An 18143-nucleotide genomic window follows, 5' to 3' on the forward strand; every position below is an offset into this window, starting at 1 on the left:
ATTGCAGGACGAAGACTGCAGTATTGGGTTTTATGCACTCTTTATGCTAAATTGCATGGCATAGTTTGCGATGGTGGAAGAGATCTGTAATACTGCTAGCTTTGGAAGCAATCTTTTTTAGGTGCAGCCTGCAAATGATTGAGATTTGTTGCTCTTCAAACCCTTTGAAATCGAACCATTCAAAAAATACTTCTGTGTTTTTACAGATATCATCATTTGTACTATCATCCTCTAGACTAACTTTGTCATCTTTTTGGTCTGGCTTACTCATGTTAATATGCTACATTTCCACACAATGAACTCAGATGTGTGAGAGGTAAATTGCCAAACCTATTTCAGAGGAATGGACTTGGAAACAGACCTGCCAAGGTTAAACAAATATGACCGGAGCTTCAACCATCCAAACAAGAAGGTATACGCATGCCCGATAGGTGACTTTAATAGCAAGGCCAATCATACATTAGCAGCGGTGTTTGGGTGATCATGTGTAAATACTCAGAACAATAACGCTAAGTTGTATATACTGCACTGCACTGTAAAGTAAAAAAAAAAAAAAATCATTGATAAATGGATACATCCTCTGAAAAGTTTAAATATAAAAATGTGCCGAATATACCTTCAATATTCGTTATATCACCCAGCCCTACTTCCAAATGTAGACCATCTGACGATTCCATTTTAGAGGCACTAGGCAGCAGGACAATGAAGTGAACAGAAAATTTCATTTTATTACACATCATTTAAAGGCCACATTTTGATGTTCTTGAACTAATTAAATCAGCTAACAGACATGCTATCTCAATACAGCTGTCCTCAATATTGGCAATAATGCCTAATGCATAGGCTACACACTAACCCAATTAACGTTAAGCATATCTATTTTGTCTATGAAAAGGGACTTCTCTGTGTTGTATGTAGGACATAACTGGCGATTGCTGCATCTGCTCTTTTGGATGATATCACCAATGGCAAGCTATCAGGGATCACAATGATTTTTGGGCTCATGAAGATGACTGATTTAGACCTTCTACAGCTGTCTTCTTCGAGTTGTGTGCTGCATTGGAGCCTACATTCCAGAGGCCATCACTCAGAAATCATACAATTCCTGTTCCATTACAGGTTCTAACAAATGGACGGTATTTGATGACAGGAGCTTTCAGAGTAAATGGCTGGCCAGTCAGGAATTTCACAGTCATTCCTGAACCATGTCATGCCCTCTATATGGATGGTATAATTATATTGCTACCCCAATATATACAACTGCCCCACAGTCAAGGGGTACAAGCAGAGATCAAAAGGTAATTTGCAGTGATTAATGATTTCCTAATGTATATGCAAACAGCTGCAGTGGGCTGGCACCCTGCCCAGGGTTTGTTTTCTTCCTTGCGCCCTGTGTTGGCTGGGATTGGCTCCAGGAGACCCCCATGACCCTGTAGTTAGGATATAGCGGGTTGGATAATGGATGGATGGATATGCAAACAGAAAGCATTTTCATTCAATTAATATAGAGTAAAAATAATATATAATTCTTAAATGTGTCATTAATGTTCGAGGTGGCCAAGCGCAACCCATAATACCTTGATCTTACCAAATAGTAGTGTTGGAAGCAGACTTCAGGGTCATGCCGTCAGTAATGATGGTTAGCTTCTCGGTAAGTAAACTTAATTAATAGCATTGTAATTAAGTTTATCATATTACAGACAACTTGTATAATCTGTTTTTCAGGTGACAGTGGATACACCACAAGAGAGAGATATAATGAAAGGCACTCAATGATAGAAACATTGTAAGTTATTTATATATTTAAATATACACTGTATATTTATATTTAACTTACTTTGTAAATCACCTTGGATAAATTAGTCTGTCAAAAATAAATTTTAATATTATAATGACACATTGATGTGCAACATTGAGATGGCTCATGCACTATTGCACAGTAACACGTACAGCCTCTGCCACCTTGCTTTTTTTTTTTTAAACAAGCACAGTTAAAATGTTCTTAATATCTCACAGTTCTGCACATACAGCCTGCATCAATTTACTCTGTGCACTGGCGGCAGTCTGAGCACTGCATGATAGCACACTGCTATTGCTCTCTCCACTCCAATGCTCTCACTCTTTGCTTTTTCTTTTATTTATGAGTCAGTAATACCTCATGTTCACATTCACTTGAGTTTTGTTCCCAGTCCTTTTTTCCTTAGTTCTTCTATGGCTTGCAATTGAAGCATCATTCAGGAACATGGCCGTATTTATATGGTGATTAGATCATAAATATTCAAAACAGGTGTTTGTTAAGCTATACATGGTTACTGGCAAATATGCAATGGGAGGTGGCTAAAAGCGTGTGCATGAGCACATGCTTTTAAGTTGATTTGAGATTTACAAAGAAACTTGGCATGATATGTGGCAATTGTATAGATTTTGTAAATCCTATTTTTTATGTATGCTGTTTTTGCTTTTTCAGCCTAAACAAAATTTAAATAGGGAATCTAAGCAAAGTTTTATACATGGGGACGCTGGAATTTAGAGTTGGAGTGAATGTATTTATTTTTCAAAGTGGAGTTAACATAAAAAACACACACACATAAAAATAGAAAAAAAATCTAATTAAAAAAGGATAATTAATCAATTAAAAATGCATAAATCTACAAACAAGAATTCAGCCCCCAGAAGATAAAGGTCAGAGAACAAATGCAAAGGAGAAAAATAAAGAATGACACCTGGAATGTGTAGGGCATAGAGGGAAATACTGAAAAATTGTATGGGAAATATATACTGCTCAAAAGAATTAAAGGAACACTTTTTAATCAGAGTATAGCATAAAGTCAATGAAACTTATGGGATATTAATCTGGTCATTTAAGTAGCAGAGGGGGTTGTTAATCAGTTTCAGCTGCTGTGGTGTTAATGAAATTAACAACAGATGCACTAGAGGGGCAAAAATGAGATGACCCCCAAAACAGGAATGGTTTAACAGGTGGAGGACACTGACATTTTTCCCTCCTCATCTTTTCTGACTGTTTCTTCACTAGTTTTGCATTTGGCTACAGTCAGTGTCACTACTGGTAGCATTAGGCGATACCTGGACCCTACAGAGGTTGCACAGGTAGTCCAACTTCTCCAGGATGGCACATCAATATGTGTCATTGCCAGAAGGTTTGCTGTGTCTCCCTGCACAGTCTCAAGGGCATGGAGGAGATTCTAGGAGACAAGCAGTTACTCTAGGAGAGCTGGAGAGGGCCATAGAAGGTCCATAACCCATCAGCAGGACCAGTATCTGCTCCTTTGGGCAAGGAGGGACAGGATGAGCAATGCCAGAGCCCTACAAAATGACCTCCAGCAGGCCACTGGTGTGAATGTCTCTGACCAAACAACCAGAAAGACTTCATGAGGGTGACCCAAGGGCCCCATGTCCTCTAATGGGCCCTAAGCTCACTGCCCAGCAGCATGCAGCTCCATTGGCATTCGCCATAGAATACCAGAATTGGCAGATGCACCACTGGTGCCCTGTGCTTTTTACAGATTAGAGCAGGTTCACCCTGAGCACGTGACAGAAGTGAAAGGGTCTGGAGAAGCCATGGAGAACATTATGCTGCCTGTAACATCATTCAGCATGAGCAGTTTGGTGGTGGGTTAATGATTGTCTGGGGAAGCATATCCATGGAGGGTCACACAGACCGCTACAGGCTTGACAAAGGCACCTTGGCTGCCATTAGGTATCAGGATGAAATCCTTGGACCCACTGTCAGACCCTATGCTGGTACAGTGGCTCCTGGTGCACGACAATTCCTGGCCTCATGTGGTGAGAGTATGCAGGAAGTTCCTGGAGGATGAAGGAATTGATACCATTGACTGGCCACCACACTTTCCTGACCTAAATCCAATACAACACCTCTGGGACATTATGTTTTGGTCCATCCAATGCCACCAGGTTGCACCTCAGACTGTCCAGGAGCTCAGTGATGCCCTGGTTCAGATCTGGGAGGAGATCCCCTACAACACCATCTGTCATCTCATTAGAAGCATGCACCGATGTTGTCAGGCATGTATACAAGAACACAGGGGCCATACAAAGTGCTGCGTACAATTTGGAGTTGCTGCAATTAAATTTTGGGAAAATGTACTAGCCTGCCACATAATTTTTTCACTCTAATTTTTGGGGCGTCTTTGAATTCAGGGCTCTGTAGGTTGATCATTTTCATTTCCATCAAACAATGTGGCATCCTTTCGTTCCTAACACATTACCCAGTCTATATCAGTATAGATATCCAGGAGGATTTCTTTTTCCCATTGAGATCTGATGTGTTTTCAAAGTGTTCCTTTAATTTTTTTGAGCAGTTTATAAGACATATGAGCAAGGTCTATGTGGCCTAAAGGCTTCCAGCTTCCAGGACTCCCAGCTCTGTCCCAAATCCAAAAGCATGTGGTTAGTTAGTTTCATTTAATCAAGGTCTATAAATGATAGAGTCTCAATCACAAGATTGTTTGAGATAACTACCCAGCAGGGCTGAACTCAGGAAGACTCTTGGAAATCACTGAGTGAATATATGGATTGACTGATTAAAACATATTCTTTCAGTACTTTGGTTGTTGTGATGTTGTTATTTGTTCATTTTTCTAAGATAGATTTTCTGCCCTGTCACATCAGATTTTCTTGTATGAATTCATTTGCAAATAGTTGTACTTTTACTCTTTGCTTTGACAATTAAAAAAAATATATATCAGGTTTGCCTGCCTAAGCAGTATTACTGTAACCAAACCGCAACCACAGAAGATTTTTTTTCTACTTTCAGACAGAGGACATAGAACATCAGTTCAAACTTTTTTTTTAACCAAATAAATTTCTAAGGCTTTTTGTGAATAATCCAGAATGCCAACTCAAAAGGCATAATCACTCACACAGTCACACTCATTCCTTTTTGGCCAATTTACAGTTGCTATCAACCCAAATAACATATTTCTGGGATGTGAGGAGAAACAAGTACATGTGGTAAAGCAAGTTAGGTGATCTGTGGCAGTGCACTTGGTGGGGCTGGGTGTGTGGCACTGGGAAGCCATGCGGACACTGGGTATTTATTGGGGAAATTGGCTGCTTTCGTATTGACGTGCAAATGTTGTGACGTGTGACTCACTCTCTTACACTCCAAAAACAGGAGGCTGAGTCATAATCTTAAGAATGATCAGCTTTATTAACAACCTCAAACAGGAATAGCAAGCATTTTTATTGAGGCGGGAACTAACACTCTATAACGCACAAACACAGCAAGCAAGCAGTGACTTCATAAGTTATTCCACCTCAGCTCCCTCCTTCAGTCCAGGCACTGATAATCCTCCTCCTCAGGTTGGTCCCGCGGCTGCGGATCCGAGATTGGCATTGGATTGTCCTGAAGGAGAAGGGACAAAGAGAAAGTGGGCCAGGTCATTGCCCGAATTAAAATAACCCCCAACCCCCACCTCCACCGTATCAGCGATAGGTCCCTGGCTAACGTATGCTCTGCACAGAGAGCTGTGAGTGAACTCGCTGCCGTGGTGATGAGTTTTCTATGCCCAACAGATGCTTCACTGTGTGCTGGGGCCGCGAGGACCCTGTTGAAGCAGGACATGTATCACGGTGGGGCTGCATAAACATCACACGTGCAAACAAGATCAGCTCAGCCGGTTTCCTCACGGACGTGCCACAGGTTGTTAAACAAAGCACCTGCATCCACATAGTAATAGAGGAATCTGACACTAACAGAGGGAGGATAAGAGCAAGAAAAGATCAGAGATGGGAGAGAAAAATCAAGAGAGGAAGTTCTTGCAGAAAACAGAGAAAAGTATCAGGATTGTCAACCACTGCAGTTGTTAGGAGGCATGGTGATCAGATGACCCCACAGGGAGCAAGAGAAAAGATGCTGCAGAGAAATGCGGCTCCTGCTTAACATTGTGAAGCCAATGGCTTTCAGGGTTGTTCCATGTAACTGAGGGATAGCAGTGGGAAGGCAAAGCTGGGCTTTGGGTGTCCCATTGGTGATGGCTGAAGTGCCTAGGACGAAAGTCAAATGAGGGTTGACCATGCTTGCTTGCCTCAGCTCAGCTTAGAAGACTCAATAGGTGAGTGGAACAGCCAAGACACAGTGAAGCACAGAGCATCACTGGAGATAAGGACGATCCTGATTTTAACTATGTGGTTTTATTTTTGTTTTTAACATTCTATTTGGATTATTTATTGATTGATTTTAATTCCCATCAGAACACTGGTTTGTACTGAAATATTTATTGATTTATTTAATGCAAAAATTGAAATGCACTATTTATTAATTCGGCACTGAAGTGTTATACATAAGCTGCACTATGCATTTTTGCACTTATCTTGTTGTTTGTTTCCTCATTGCACTAGTCCATCTTTGTTTAATGACTATTGAAGTACTGGAAACAGGTGATGCCAAGGCTGCGAGCATCCAGATGCATCACTGTATACCCAGAGAAAAGCTGAGAAACATGAGAAGAAAATGTGAAACTTCACATAGTCTGTGAACATTCCAGAATTACCGATCTTACCGATCCATAGGACTATCAGTATATACCTGTATATATGTATAAAATAAAATTGAATACACAGGTTGGCAGGCTGTTACTTGACATTATTTTTTCTTTCAATACTTTTAAGATGAATTAAATTTATAAATAATAATTTTATAGATTTTTATGCATCATGCCTTTAAATTTACTGTAAAGTCACATTGCTGATATTTTGCAACTGGAGTTACTCCAAGTTGTGGTCTGTTGAAGTTAAAAAGAACTGAAATGCAGTCAGTGCCTTGTACATTTGGTGGTCTGGTGGTCATGGTGTGATGTGAACATGAATATATTTTCTTCCTAGAAACATTTGCATCTGTGCTTTTGTTGCAGTATGCAGATTTCAAATTAACAGAATTTAGTAAAAAAATAGAACCACCCTTTTCACCAGGTACCTGAGAGCTGCTAAAATTGCAACTTGGTAGTATGCATTGAAGTGAAAACTGCACCAAGCAAATAAGGTTCTGGAGGACAGTAATATTTGACAGATTGAGCAAAATTAGCCCTATCACAGCCAAGGTCAAAGGTTGAGGAATAATTTATATATGCGTACTATAGACATGCACACTTATTTTAAAAGTTATGATATGACAGTGGGAAAGCTATATTTGTTCTCTGAGGTGTCACCCACTCCACTCGGGTCCAAATCCAGGTGTTTCATCATATGGTGGGTGCAGCAACAAGCTATCAGTGCATGCTCCCAACCTCTCTCTCCCTAAAATGAGACAACAAAAATTATGGCTGACCTTCACTGTGTTCTGATTCTTGAGAAGGTCTTTCCTTAGTCAGTATTCATTACAGCAACTCACATACACTGTATTACCTCCTCTCTCATGAGACTCAAAGCTCATTATCTCTGCTTAAATAATGCATACACTGCAGCAGGCCTGAGCTTAGAAACAGGAGACAATAAAAACAGATCTGAGCAGCACAAGTTATCATGCTATATGCATTAATGTTTGTTCTCCAATTTGTGCTTTCCTGAAATTTTCTTCTGATGTAGAAGTTAACACACACACACATATTTTGAAATCTGCTTAAAGCAAAACAAGGTTATTAGGGGTTTTAGCTCTTCTTGGGTGCATAGGGCAAAAAGGAAAGATATGCCCTTAAGATACACATACCCCACAGCAATTGAACTAATGACACTTGACCTGCTATTATTAACCACTAAGCCACCAAGCTGCCCAAAAGTAGAAATAGAATGTTAGCAATTTTCACTAAGCAAGACTCCATAAGTGTACTACTAGTAGTGTGAAAAACATGTTTGTTAGACCACTGAGAACTGTAAGAACACCTGAAAATATAAAAAGGGTCAAATAAGCAGTAGACATTTAGCATAATATTAGTCAGTACTGTTAAACATTTCTGACTGGACTGCTCACTGAACTATTCAGCAACATTTATCCTATTGCCTATACAAAACAGAAATCGAGTATATATATTTTTAGGAATAAATTAGCCTTTTTTCAGTTAATTGAACTGTTAAATGGAAACTGGAGAATGCTAAACTATTTGCAAACTCGTTTAGAAAAATGTATTGTTAATGATAAAGGCTCATTTGAAAAAATATTTTTAAATGTTGTTCAAGACCAGGTAAATAAGCTGCATTGATTCATTTTTGTGCTACTTGATTCCCTAACTGGTGTCATAAGTCAAATGACAAAGTTAAGTGACCTTTCACACTATGGTTTCAAAAATCATCATATTCTTGCGCCACAGCCAAAGAAATTATCTTTCAGCTTTACTAAAACTAAGCATTTCTACTGGCAGTGGTACACCTTAGAAATCTATTCCAGTTTTGAATGATACAAGGTGTTTTAGGTTTAACCCCAGATGCTCTCTGTGTGGAGTTTGCATGTTCTCCCCATGTCCATGTGGGTTTCTCCAACAGTCCAAAGACATTCTAATTAAGTGGATTGGTGGCACTGAAATGTCTTGTGTGTATTCACCCTGTGATAGAATAGCATCCTTTCCAGGGTTTGTTCCTGCTTTGTACCTTACAGTTGCTGAGACAGGCGCCAGTTTCCCCATTACCCTTCCATGAATCAACAAATTTGGAATATGGATAAAGAGTACTGTTAAAACAATACATTAGTGTCCCACTTTTCTCTTTTAGTAATATTCACATGAGAAAATATCCTTGAATATACTTTTTTTATTATACGGCCATTGTTGTTTATCTGTTTATGACCGCATTGTCAATTTGATAATTATCTTCTTCTTGGTTTCCAGTACAGTACTGAATTTCTATTAAGGGTTCTTAGAATACAGTAAAAAGTTTAAAAACCTCTGATTTAGAGGTTTAAAGCGCATGCGTGAAGTCATCAGCCTCTTTTCGTTAAGATTCTTAAAGCACATTTGAAAGTACTGCCTGTCTAATAATCATCAATGCTGAACAAGAGTTGTTATTAATTATTGTCTCATTAATCACAAAAGTACAATATAGTAATGATGCATTTATATTGAAATATGAATTTTTTGTACAAATCATTCTTAAAATTGTTTTAAACAGATTATATAAATAATATTAAATTTATATGTTTAGGTGTGGCCAGATTTACCATCAGTAATACTTGGGTCCTTCTAAAACAAAAATAAGAGTGGGTAGACCATGATCACAGAAGGTGCCTATTAAGTCACTTTTATAAGATCAAACATTTAAGTGTTACCATACAGCAAAAGGGAAAGTAGATGGTCTCTGAAAGCAAGAGCTTGGTGGTGCAATAAAATGAGAAATTTCAGATAGATAGATAGATAGATAGATAGATAGATAGATAGATAGATAGATAGATAAGTAAAACATGTGCACTTTAATCATGTCTGAATTGTTTGATTTGTAATTTTAAACTGTGTAGCAGAGGGGTAAATCGAGTCAAAATATGTCCTTGTCCCAAACATTATGGAGGGCACTATATGTTATGTTCATAATGGAAATATTGAGGTATTTTAACCTTGGACACCTTTGGGCCCATGGAGGTCTTAATCTGGCTTTGTCAGTAGCAAAATCTGCATCCTTCTTAATTAAAATGGCACAACATGTACTATTTTTGTATTTAACACAATATACTGTACATTACATTAGATACTTTTTCCTGAATACTTTAAGTATATTTACAAGCAAGTACTAACTTTTACTTCATTACAAAGGCCAATAAGGTACATGTTTGTTAATTTATTTGTACTTTTACTTAAGTAAATTGTTGGAGTACTTCATTACTGGATACCAGTGCTAGGAAGTGTGCTGCTGCTGTTTACAAAAATCAATAATGAGACTTGTAGTGACAATTTTCTACTCAGCCCTTTTGGCTTCAGATGCTTCTACAAGTTTAAAAATGGAAAAAATATCTTCCAGATACTATGAATGCTGGAAATGTATTCCAATCAAATGAGAAATATCAGTCTCAAGTGGGCTCATCACCAGAAACTACAGTAAGTTTTCTGGCAGCGAAAGCAGTTAAGTCTCATTCTCCGTAGCAAAGGCTGTATTCCATTCTAGGAGTGATTTTCCATGTGTGAATCTTCTCTTTCCATACATTCTATATTTATTGGCTATACATTTTCTTGTGTTTACTTAATTCACCCTCTTTTTCCCCCTTCATTTTTAATCTGTTTAAACTCCTCATTGGCCCTGACTCTGTTCCATAACGAGGCAGCACATTTTGTCATCTTTGTAGCTAATGGTAGGGCTTGTTTGTGTAGATTTTAAAAATCTAAATTTCACTGAAAATTTCAGAATTTCAATTAAGGTGAATTTCAGTTAATTGCAATCTAGCAATTTCCACATTCTGCTTACAAACAAAGGAAACTAACTTTGAAGTGGACGAATATGTACTATGCCTAAAGTGTTAGAGGTGGCTGCCACAAAGCAGTGCTTACTTTGTCACCATTTTCACTCATTTTGTGCTTTCATGCACATGAATCATGAAAATTAGGGAAGCTCCAATCAGGTTTTGCAAAGCTGATACCAATCATCAACTTCATGCTACTAAAACTGGCTGATTCTGATTTCAATTCTGATTTGTTTTCTTTATTATTTATTTTTTTCACTAAACTCTTTTAGAAACACTGTGCTCCATATTAAAGTGGCATTTTTGAAATTAAACTCTACACTACAAGATCTTACAGTTTCAATTTTTAATAACAAAATTGAATCATGTAGATGTTTTCAATGACTACAAAAATACTAAAATAATACTTTTTTAAACTAATAAAACTTGCAAAAATATTTAATAATACACATAAAATAAAGTAACACTTTTGTCACAACTAGGAGCCAAAATTCTAAACTGGGACATTCCTCTCCATGAACAGCACAACACCTCAGATTCCCTTTCTTAGTTTATTACTCTGCTTTATTTAATGTAAAAACCCAATTCCTTCCCTCACTCTCTTCTAAAGTCTGACAATCAGCCTTCTGTTTACAGGATGTTCAGCAACAAAATAACACATGTAATTCTTTAACTACCATAATCCATCATGTAAAGGAGCTCTTCTAAACTAAATCATAACTAAACTACCACAAAATGTAAAAAAAAAAAAAATCAGAAACTGAAAAAAAAAAACATTTTTTGAGATCAGTTTACCAATCACTGATCAAGTCGTTTGGGGTTGAAAACTGGCTGATCTTGATTGCAGCCTCAATCGGAGAATCATTTCTAGAAATTCCCAGTATGTATGTGTTCACTCATGCCACCTCAAGGAATATAGCTTCTGAGAGAAAAAGTACAAATCTGAGCAGATCCTCAGCAGAGATATCATGCATCTCACAATCACCAGTTAGAGGTATATTTTTTTGACATCATTATGCCTTTGTCATCTCCATGAGGTAGGATGTTTAAGCATAAGTTTAAAAAACTGCATGTATCCATTGTTGAATTTAAAAACTGTTGGTATTTTGTGATAAAAAGTACAGTAATACCCACTGCCAATTTATTAAAAAGTTTAAAACTTTTCTGTAATATAAGCAGTAACTCATTATGCATTTTGATGATTGCCTGTTATTCTGCTTTTATACAAAATCAGTTTATGGATGTACACAGAAACAGAACTCATTTGTAACCATTGACCTGACAGTATAGTGTGCGAATCATAATCAAATTACATTTGCAATGGCAGCATTAACCTCACATTAATAAAGCCCATATACTGCCCTATCATTGGCCAATAAACTGAGTGAATACCACATATACACACATGAACATATAAAGCAAACATATGACACATGAGTAAGAAATATTTCAATTCCAAATCAATGGCAATGGAACAAATGGTACAGCTGATAGCAGTTTCAATCATTTTGTAACAGAATAGGTCATAATTATTGGATTTGTTAGTTATTTTAACCCAAAATTTCATATTTATGTATATGAATCTGAACAGTATGGTAGCACAAGGGTTAGTACTGTTGTTTCAAAGATCTAGATTTTGGTATCAAATACTAACCCCACACACCACTTGTTCAGTGCTTGGTCTTTCTACACAAGTCTCTAAGATTTGCCCACTTCTCCATGCAAAACTGCTCACATGATGGCAAGTTTTCTGGGGAGCAGTGATAAACAGCAATTTTTAGACCTCATCATATGATGGACTGCACTCACATCCAAGTTCAGTGACTTTGAGATGGTCTTGTACTCTTTCACAGATTACTGTTTCTCTATCATTATCTAAGTTGTTCTAATTGCTATTTTTGTCGTCATTTTGGCTTGCTTTATGGAAAAAAACACGCTGTTTGATTTTAGCAAGAGAGTAGGATTTTATCATTATAAATTAATTAAGAACAAGTGATCTACCCATTTTATATATGGGTGAAGATCATCAGCATCGAGTTGGTAAGGTAATCCAATGCTCTTGAGCAAAATTAGCCTTTTATTTTCAAAGGGTATGACCATTTTGTAAATATCATAATTGATTTTTCCTCTTTAGCAAGTTTTTTTTTTCCTTTTTCCTTTCCAAGTTTTGAAAAACTTTGTTTGTTTTGATTTGGCATGATATACATAGTTTTATAGATTAGCTAGATAAGATAAGTCAAAGTTATTTCTTCACAATCATGGTATATATTAATTTGCAATATAATACTGTGCACTACAATCAAGTACAGCAGTGTTTTTTAATAAAATGTTTTAATTTTTTGTTTGTTCTTGAAAGTTATAATAAGGTTCTATGGATCACCACATATATGTCAATTTTTCAAGTCAAAAACATTAAAAAGAGTTTTGAACCATATCTTGAGATAACACACATATTGAAAAGCAGTGAATCTGTGTCATTTTAAGAAAGAAAATACCTAAAAAGCAAACCATTGTTGCTGTTTTAAATGGAGAACACCTGTGAGCCTCATGTCTTTGCCAACTTCCCTGTTTGTCTTATTCCACAGTACCTTTGCTCTCTCAGATCTCTGTAGACAGCTAGACAGTAATAATGGGTGGTTGGGGGGAAAACCACACTAATGACCACTTATATCATTAGTGTGTTACCCTTTAGAGAAGATACTACCTGCTCTGGTTGGATTGATAAAGCATGCATGTGCTTCAGTGACAGAGAATACTGAGCCTGTGTTGCACACAAAGAAAAGACAAGAACTGAACAGAAATTATAGGCATACATACACTCTTTCAGTGCTTTAATGGGAGAAAGCCGGTGTAGTATAGGAGTGCATACTGCCCCACTTCAATCCCTGCATACATCAATAAATACATCAATCCATCTTCCTAACCTATTTATCCAGGACATGATCACAATCCAGCTAAAGCTAATCCAACAAGCATCCGACTCAAGGCAGAAGCAACACACAGACGGGATGCCAGTCCATTACAGGGTGAACGAACACACACACGGTATACATATATAATAAGGCCAGTTTAGTAATGAGAGTTCAACTCATTTTAATCAGATTGAAGTTAATGGAGTTCAGAACCGATGTTTTAACATAGGCAGAGTGGACTGTCATCCTGGACTCACAGAGCCAGGTTCTACATGGAGTTTGCTTGGATTTACAGATTAATTGGTACCAAACAAATTTACTCACTCAAAAACATTGTGGTTAGTGCTTTCATTACAATATTGTCAGCAAGACAAACTCATCATGCATTAAAAAAGCTGTAACAGCAGCATGCCTATTTCAAAAATCTAAAGACATCAGTCAGTCAGTCATTTCCAGCCTGCTATATCCTAACACAAGGTCATGGGGGTCTGCTGGAGCCAATCCAGCCAACACAGGGCGCAAGACAGGAACAAATCCCACACAGAATGCAAGCCCACCACAGAGCGCACACACACACACACACACCCCAAGCACACACTAGGGACAATTTAGGATCGCCAATGTACCTAAACTGCATGTCTTTGGACTGTTGGAGGAAACTGGAGCACCCGGAGGAAACCGACACAGACACGGGAAGAACATGCAAACTCCACGCAGAGCTACCACTGCGCCACCGTGCCGCCCAAAATCTAAAGTTTTATTAAAAATAAAATGCTGTGTAATCAGTTCAGATTCACGGTTATGTTCACAAAGTCTTTTCACTATGCTGCCACGCATGTAAAGAGAGGTGTGGTAGGTTAAGATTTTCCATTGCAATGTCATATGTAACTTCACTGCTGTTGCAAACACATAAGCGAGTAAAGAAATTACCCTTTCCATGAGAAAATAGTACAAAGAAACAAAATATAAAATGATTATTTCTAATATCCTTTTGTTATCACAAGGATGCCTCATCAACACGGAAGACACATTTATTTTCTTAAGCCAGGACCTTTGGCATTTCAAAGTAGACGTATTTGGTAGGTTTTAAGGCTTTTTCTAACACATATTGTGACTAGTGTTGCCATTGGTTAGTTGCTCATAATGGTGGCAACTGTCGCTCATGTGCAGTTCAGTAGTTCCCCTGCTCCATTTTCCCTCCCGCAAAGTGACACCAGCTGCATGCTCTTAGCTGTGAGCTGTCTCTCTGTTAAACAGTAAACCTATGGCAAAGAAATGAGAAACAAACGCACTCTTACCCGTCCCCTTTGCAGGATCAGATGCAGGCTTACCGCACAACATGCTTCTCACACATGATTTAGAGTATTTAAAAGACCAAAACGTATACAACCGAACGGCTCCCTCTACTATCCTCTCTCCCTTAGGCTGCGTCTGCTCCAGCCACTGCTTCCGAGCCATTGAATCCGCTTGATTAGGAGGACTTTGTGCTCTTTTGACCTAGAGATGGGAGCTGGAGCACCACATTTGACAGCTGCAACCTGTGTGCTTGTCTGCTATTGACAAACCCCTTCTGAATAAGGTCTTGTGTTTTTACCTGCCAATTCAGCAATAATGATTTTGTTCCTTGGAAACCTGATCCCTTTTCAAGTCGGTTATGCAACTTTGTCACTCAAGCTTGACAATACGGTTACATAAATTGTTATTTGTATAAAAGTATTCACTTTAGAACATAAATTTATGTGGTAAATTAATATATACCATGATTGTAAAGAAATAACATTGACCTTAAAAATACCAAACTTATCCTTGAAGTAACAGTCTGAGACAACAAAATGTGAAATTAGTTTTATACTTTTACAAGACAGTGTGTATCAGTGGAGATCCATGTAGGATGGTTTGCTGCCTTGCAGATGGGTTCAAGTTTAGCATTATTAGAATGCTTGGTTTGAGAATGTTATACTGCATCCTAGAACAGATCATAAGAGTTGTTTTTCTGAACCATTTTTCCTGAGTAATTGACACTTAAAGCATTAAAAAACAGAAATGGTGTGGTCTGTGCTGTTTGTTTTAAGGGCAGCATGTAAAAGAATAACCACCTGTGTTGAACTATCACTTTGTAATATTTGTTTCACAAACAAATGTTCACGTCAGACTATGGAAAGCCCCTGAAGCTAAAGGGTAGGAACATACCAGTCTAAAATGAAAATTATTATTGGTCAATACTGTATAGCACAGTAAGAGATTTTATGTGGTATCTTCTATGATACTGATGCGTACTTGAATGGATAGAAGGGTTCACAATTTCATATAATTTACTGATTTAACTGCAGATCTCCCCAACCACCACTCTCAATTATTTTATATTTTTACTTTGAATGAAGAAGCATATAAAACAATAAGTAAAAGCAGGCTTTGACTATACTAGTATATTAATGAAAATGTGTGTTCTTGTCTCTCTCTCATCTTTTTTTCTCTTTAGATTTATTGAATGTAACTTTAGTATTATTACTGCTACATCTGTCGAGAAAAAGTCTGCCTCTTATCGCAGCATTAGGTCTCTTAATTCTGATTTGTGTGCTGTTTCCCTTCCGTCTTCCCTTTCCTGAAAACATGGTTTCCCTTTATAACAACTATGTTTCCCAACTGTTAGATAACTTTACTCCCTTAAGGACTAGGCTTGTTCCAGCCACCCGCTCCCTGGTACACCCATGAGCTTAGAGCTATGAAAACCATTAACTGGCGTCTTGAGCAGCTTTATAAGAACAGGCCTCATAGCTCATTCACAGCTTTACACTGAGCAAACACTTAAATATAGGGATGCCCTTAACACTGCTCGCTTCAACTATTATTTTTCTATCATGAATGGTGCTAAGTCTTGGCCTAGAACTTTTTTTTAGGACTGTTAATAAACTCCTCCAACCCCTTACTCTAGCATGCCTCAATACAGCTGAACAGTGTCAGGCTTTCTTACATTTCTTTAATACCAAAATTGATCAAATCTATCAGTTTCCCCTCCACACCTCAATCACTCACTCATTCCAATCTGCCATCTACATCATTAAGACTCAGTTGTTTCTAGCCTGTTGACTGTCTTGCCATTCCTGGACTTAATAAGTCTAATTCCTCTTCCTGTCTGCTTGACCCTGCCCGCACTTCTCTGCTTAAGATATGCTCATCCATAATTTGCATTCCTGTTGCCTCATTGATAAATGCATGTTTCATTTCAGGTTCTGACCCTACTACCCTCAAAACTGCTGCAGTTACACCAATCCTTAAAAAACCTAACCTGGATCCTTCTTCTCTCTCCAGTTATAGATCTATCACTAATCTCCCTATTTTGGCTAAGGTGATGGAACGCGGGGTTGCTACATAACTCCGTGCTTTTCTTCAAGACAATACACTCTATGAGCCGTTTCAGTCTGGCTTTCGCACACAGCACAGCACTGAGACAGCTCTTCTCCAATCTGCAGACTATGGTTCACTTAATATTCTCCTCCTTCTTGACTTAAGTGTAGCATTTGACACTGTTAATAAAGAAATCCTCCTGTCACATCTCTCTGCTGTAGGGATCTCTGACTTAGCCCTTCAATAGCTCACATCATATCTCTCTAATAGGCAACAGTTTGTCAAACTCAGCCCTCTCAGGGTTCAGTCCTTGGGCCATTACTTTTTCTACTTTATATCCTTCCTTTGGGTCAGATTATTCGCAGACATGGCCTTAACTTCCACTGTTATGCAGACAATATACAGTTATATCTTAGTACAGACTCCCCTACAGATTCACCTCCCAGCACTGACACTGATCTTAAGCTATGGATGGAAAATAACTTTCTAAAACTTAATGCCAATAAAACTGACATGTTACTGGCAGGACCAAGCTCCCTATTTTCTAAAGAATCTAATTTCTCTGTTTTTAGTGATGTTACACTTGTCAAACCTGCTCTTGTTATCAGAAATCTTGGTGTTTTGTTTGATTCATCACTTAATTTTGAGCTACACATTAGGTCCAAAATTTCATTCAATCATCTGCGTAACATTGCTCAACACCATCCATTTTTATCTTTTAATGATGCCTAGACTCTGGTTCATTGTTTCATAAGGTTTCGTATTAATTACTGTAATTCCCTCTTTATCAGCCTCCCTGCAAAATCTATGCAGAAGCTACAGTACATTCAGAATTCCGGAGCCAGAGTCCTTAGCCACACAAAGAGTTTTGCTCACATCTCCACTGTTCTCTCTCAGCTTCAGTTGTTACCAGTTCCATCAAGGGCTAAATTCAAGATTCTGCTTCTCACCTTCAAAGCCATACATAACCTTGCCCCCCTCTAACTCACTCAGCTCCTAGCTCCTTACTCTCCTTGTCGCTCTCTCAGGTCCTCGAGCAGTAATCTTGCTCTCCACCCTGGGAGGTAGGTCCTTCAGTGCTCTAGCCACTCAACTTTGGAACGCTCTTCCTCAGTCTCTCTGAGAGTACTCCTTTTTCTGCACCTTTAAACCTCAACTGAAAACTTTTCTCTTCTACGAACTTTTGTCTTCTGTGTAATTTGTTTTTTTTTTTTTATATTTGTGAAAGGCGCTCTATAAATGCATCCATCCATCCATTATCAAACCTGCTATATCCTAAGTACAGGGTCACGGGAGTCTACTGAAGCCAATCCCAGCCAACACATGGCGCAAGGCAGGAAACAAAGCCTGTGCAGGGTGCCAGCCTATCGTGGGGCGCGCACACACACACCCACACACCAAGCATACACTAGGGAGAATCGCCAATGCACCTAAGCTCCATGTATTTGGACTGTGGGAGGAAACCGCAACATTATTATTAGTAGTAGTAGTAGTCAGGATAAAGACAGCTAAGTTACAATTAATAGCTCTTGGAA

General features: G+C 38.2%; 1 protein-coding gene across 1 annotated transcript in view; it reads right to left on the reverse strand.

Annotated features, from left to right (window-relative positions):
• Window positions 1–5170: 5170 nt before the first annotated feature.
• Window positions 5171–18143, reverse strand: part of LOC120525545 (cyclin-dependent kinase 8-like) — an 89457-nt gene continuing 76484 nt past the window's right edge. Inside the window, exon 3 of the mRNA XM_039747932.1 lies at window positions 5171–5386. Within this exon, the coding sequence (XP_039603866.1) occupies window positions 5312–5386 (75 nt within the window). The 3' untranslated portion in view covers window positions 5171–5311. The remainder of the gene's footprint in view (window positions 5387–18143) is intronic.

The sequence above is a fragment of the Polypterus senegalus genome, chromosome 3 (assembly GCF_016835505.1).
Source record: "Polypterus senegalus isolate Bchr_013 chromosome 3, ASM1683550v1, whole genome shotgun sequence".
Lineage (NCBI taxonomy): Eukaryota > Metazoa > Chordata > Cladistia > Polypteriformes > Polypteridae > Polypterus > Polypterus senegalus.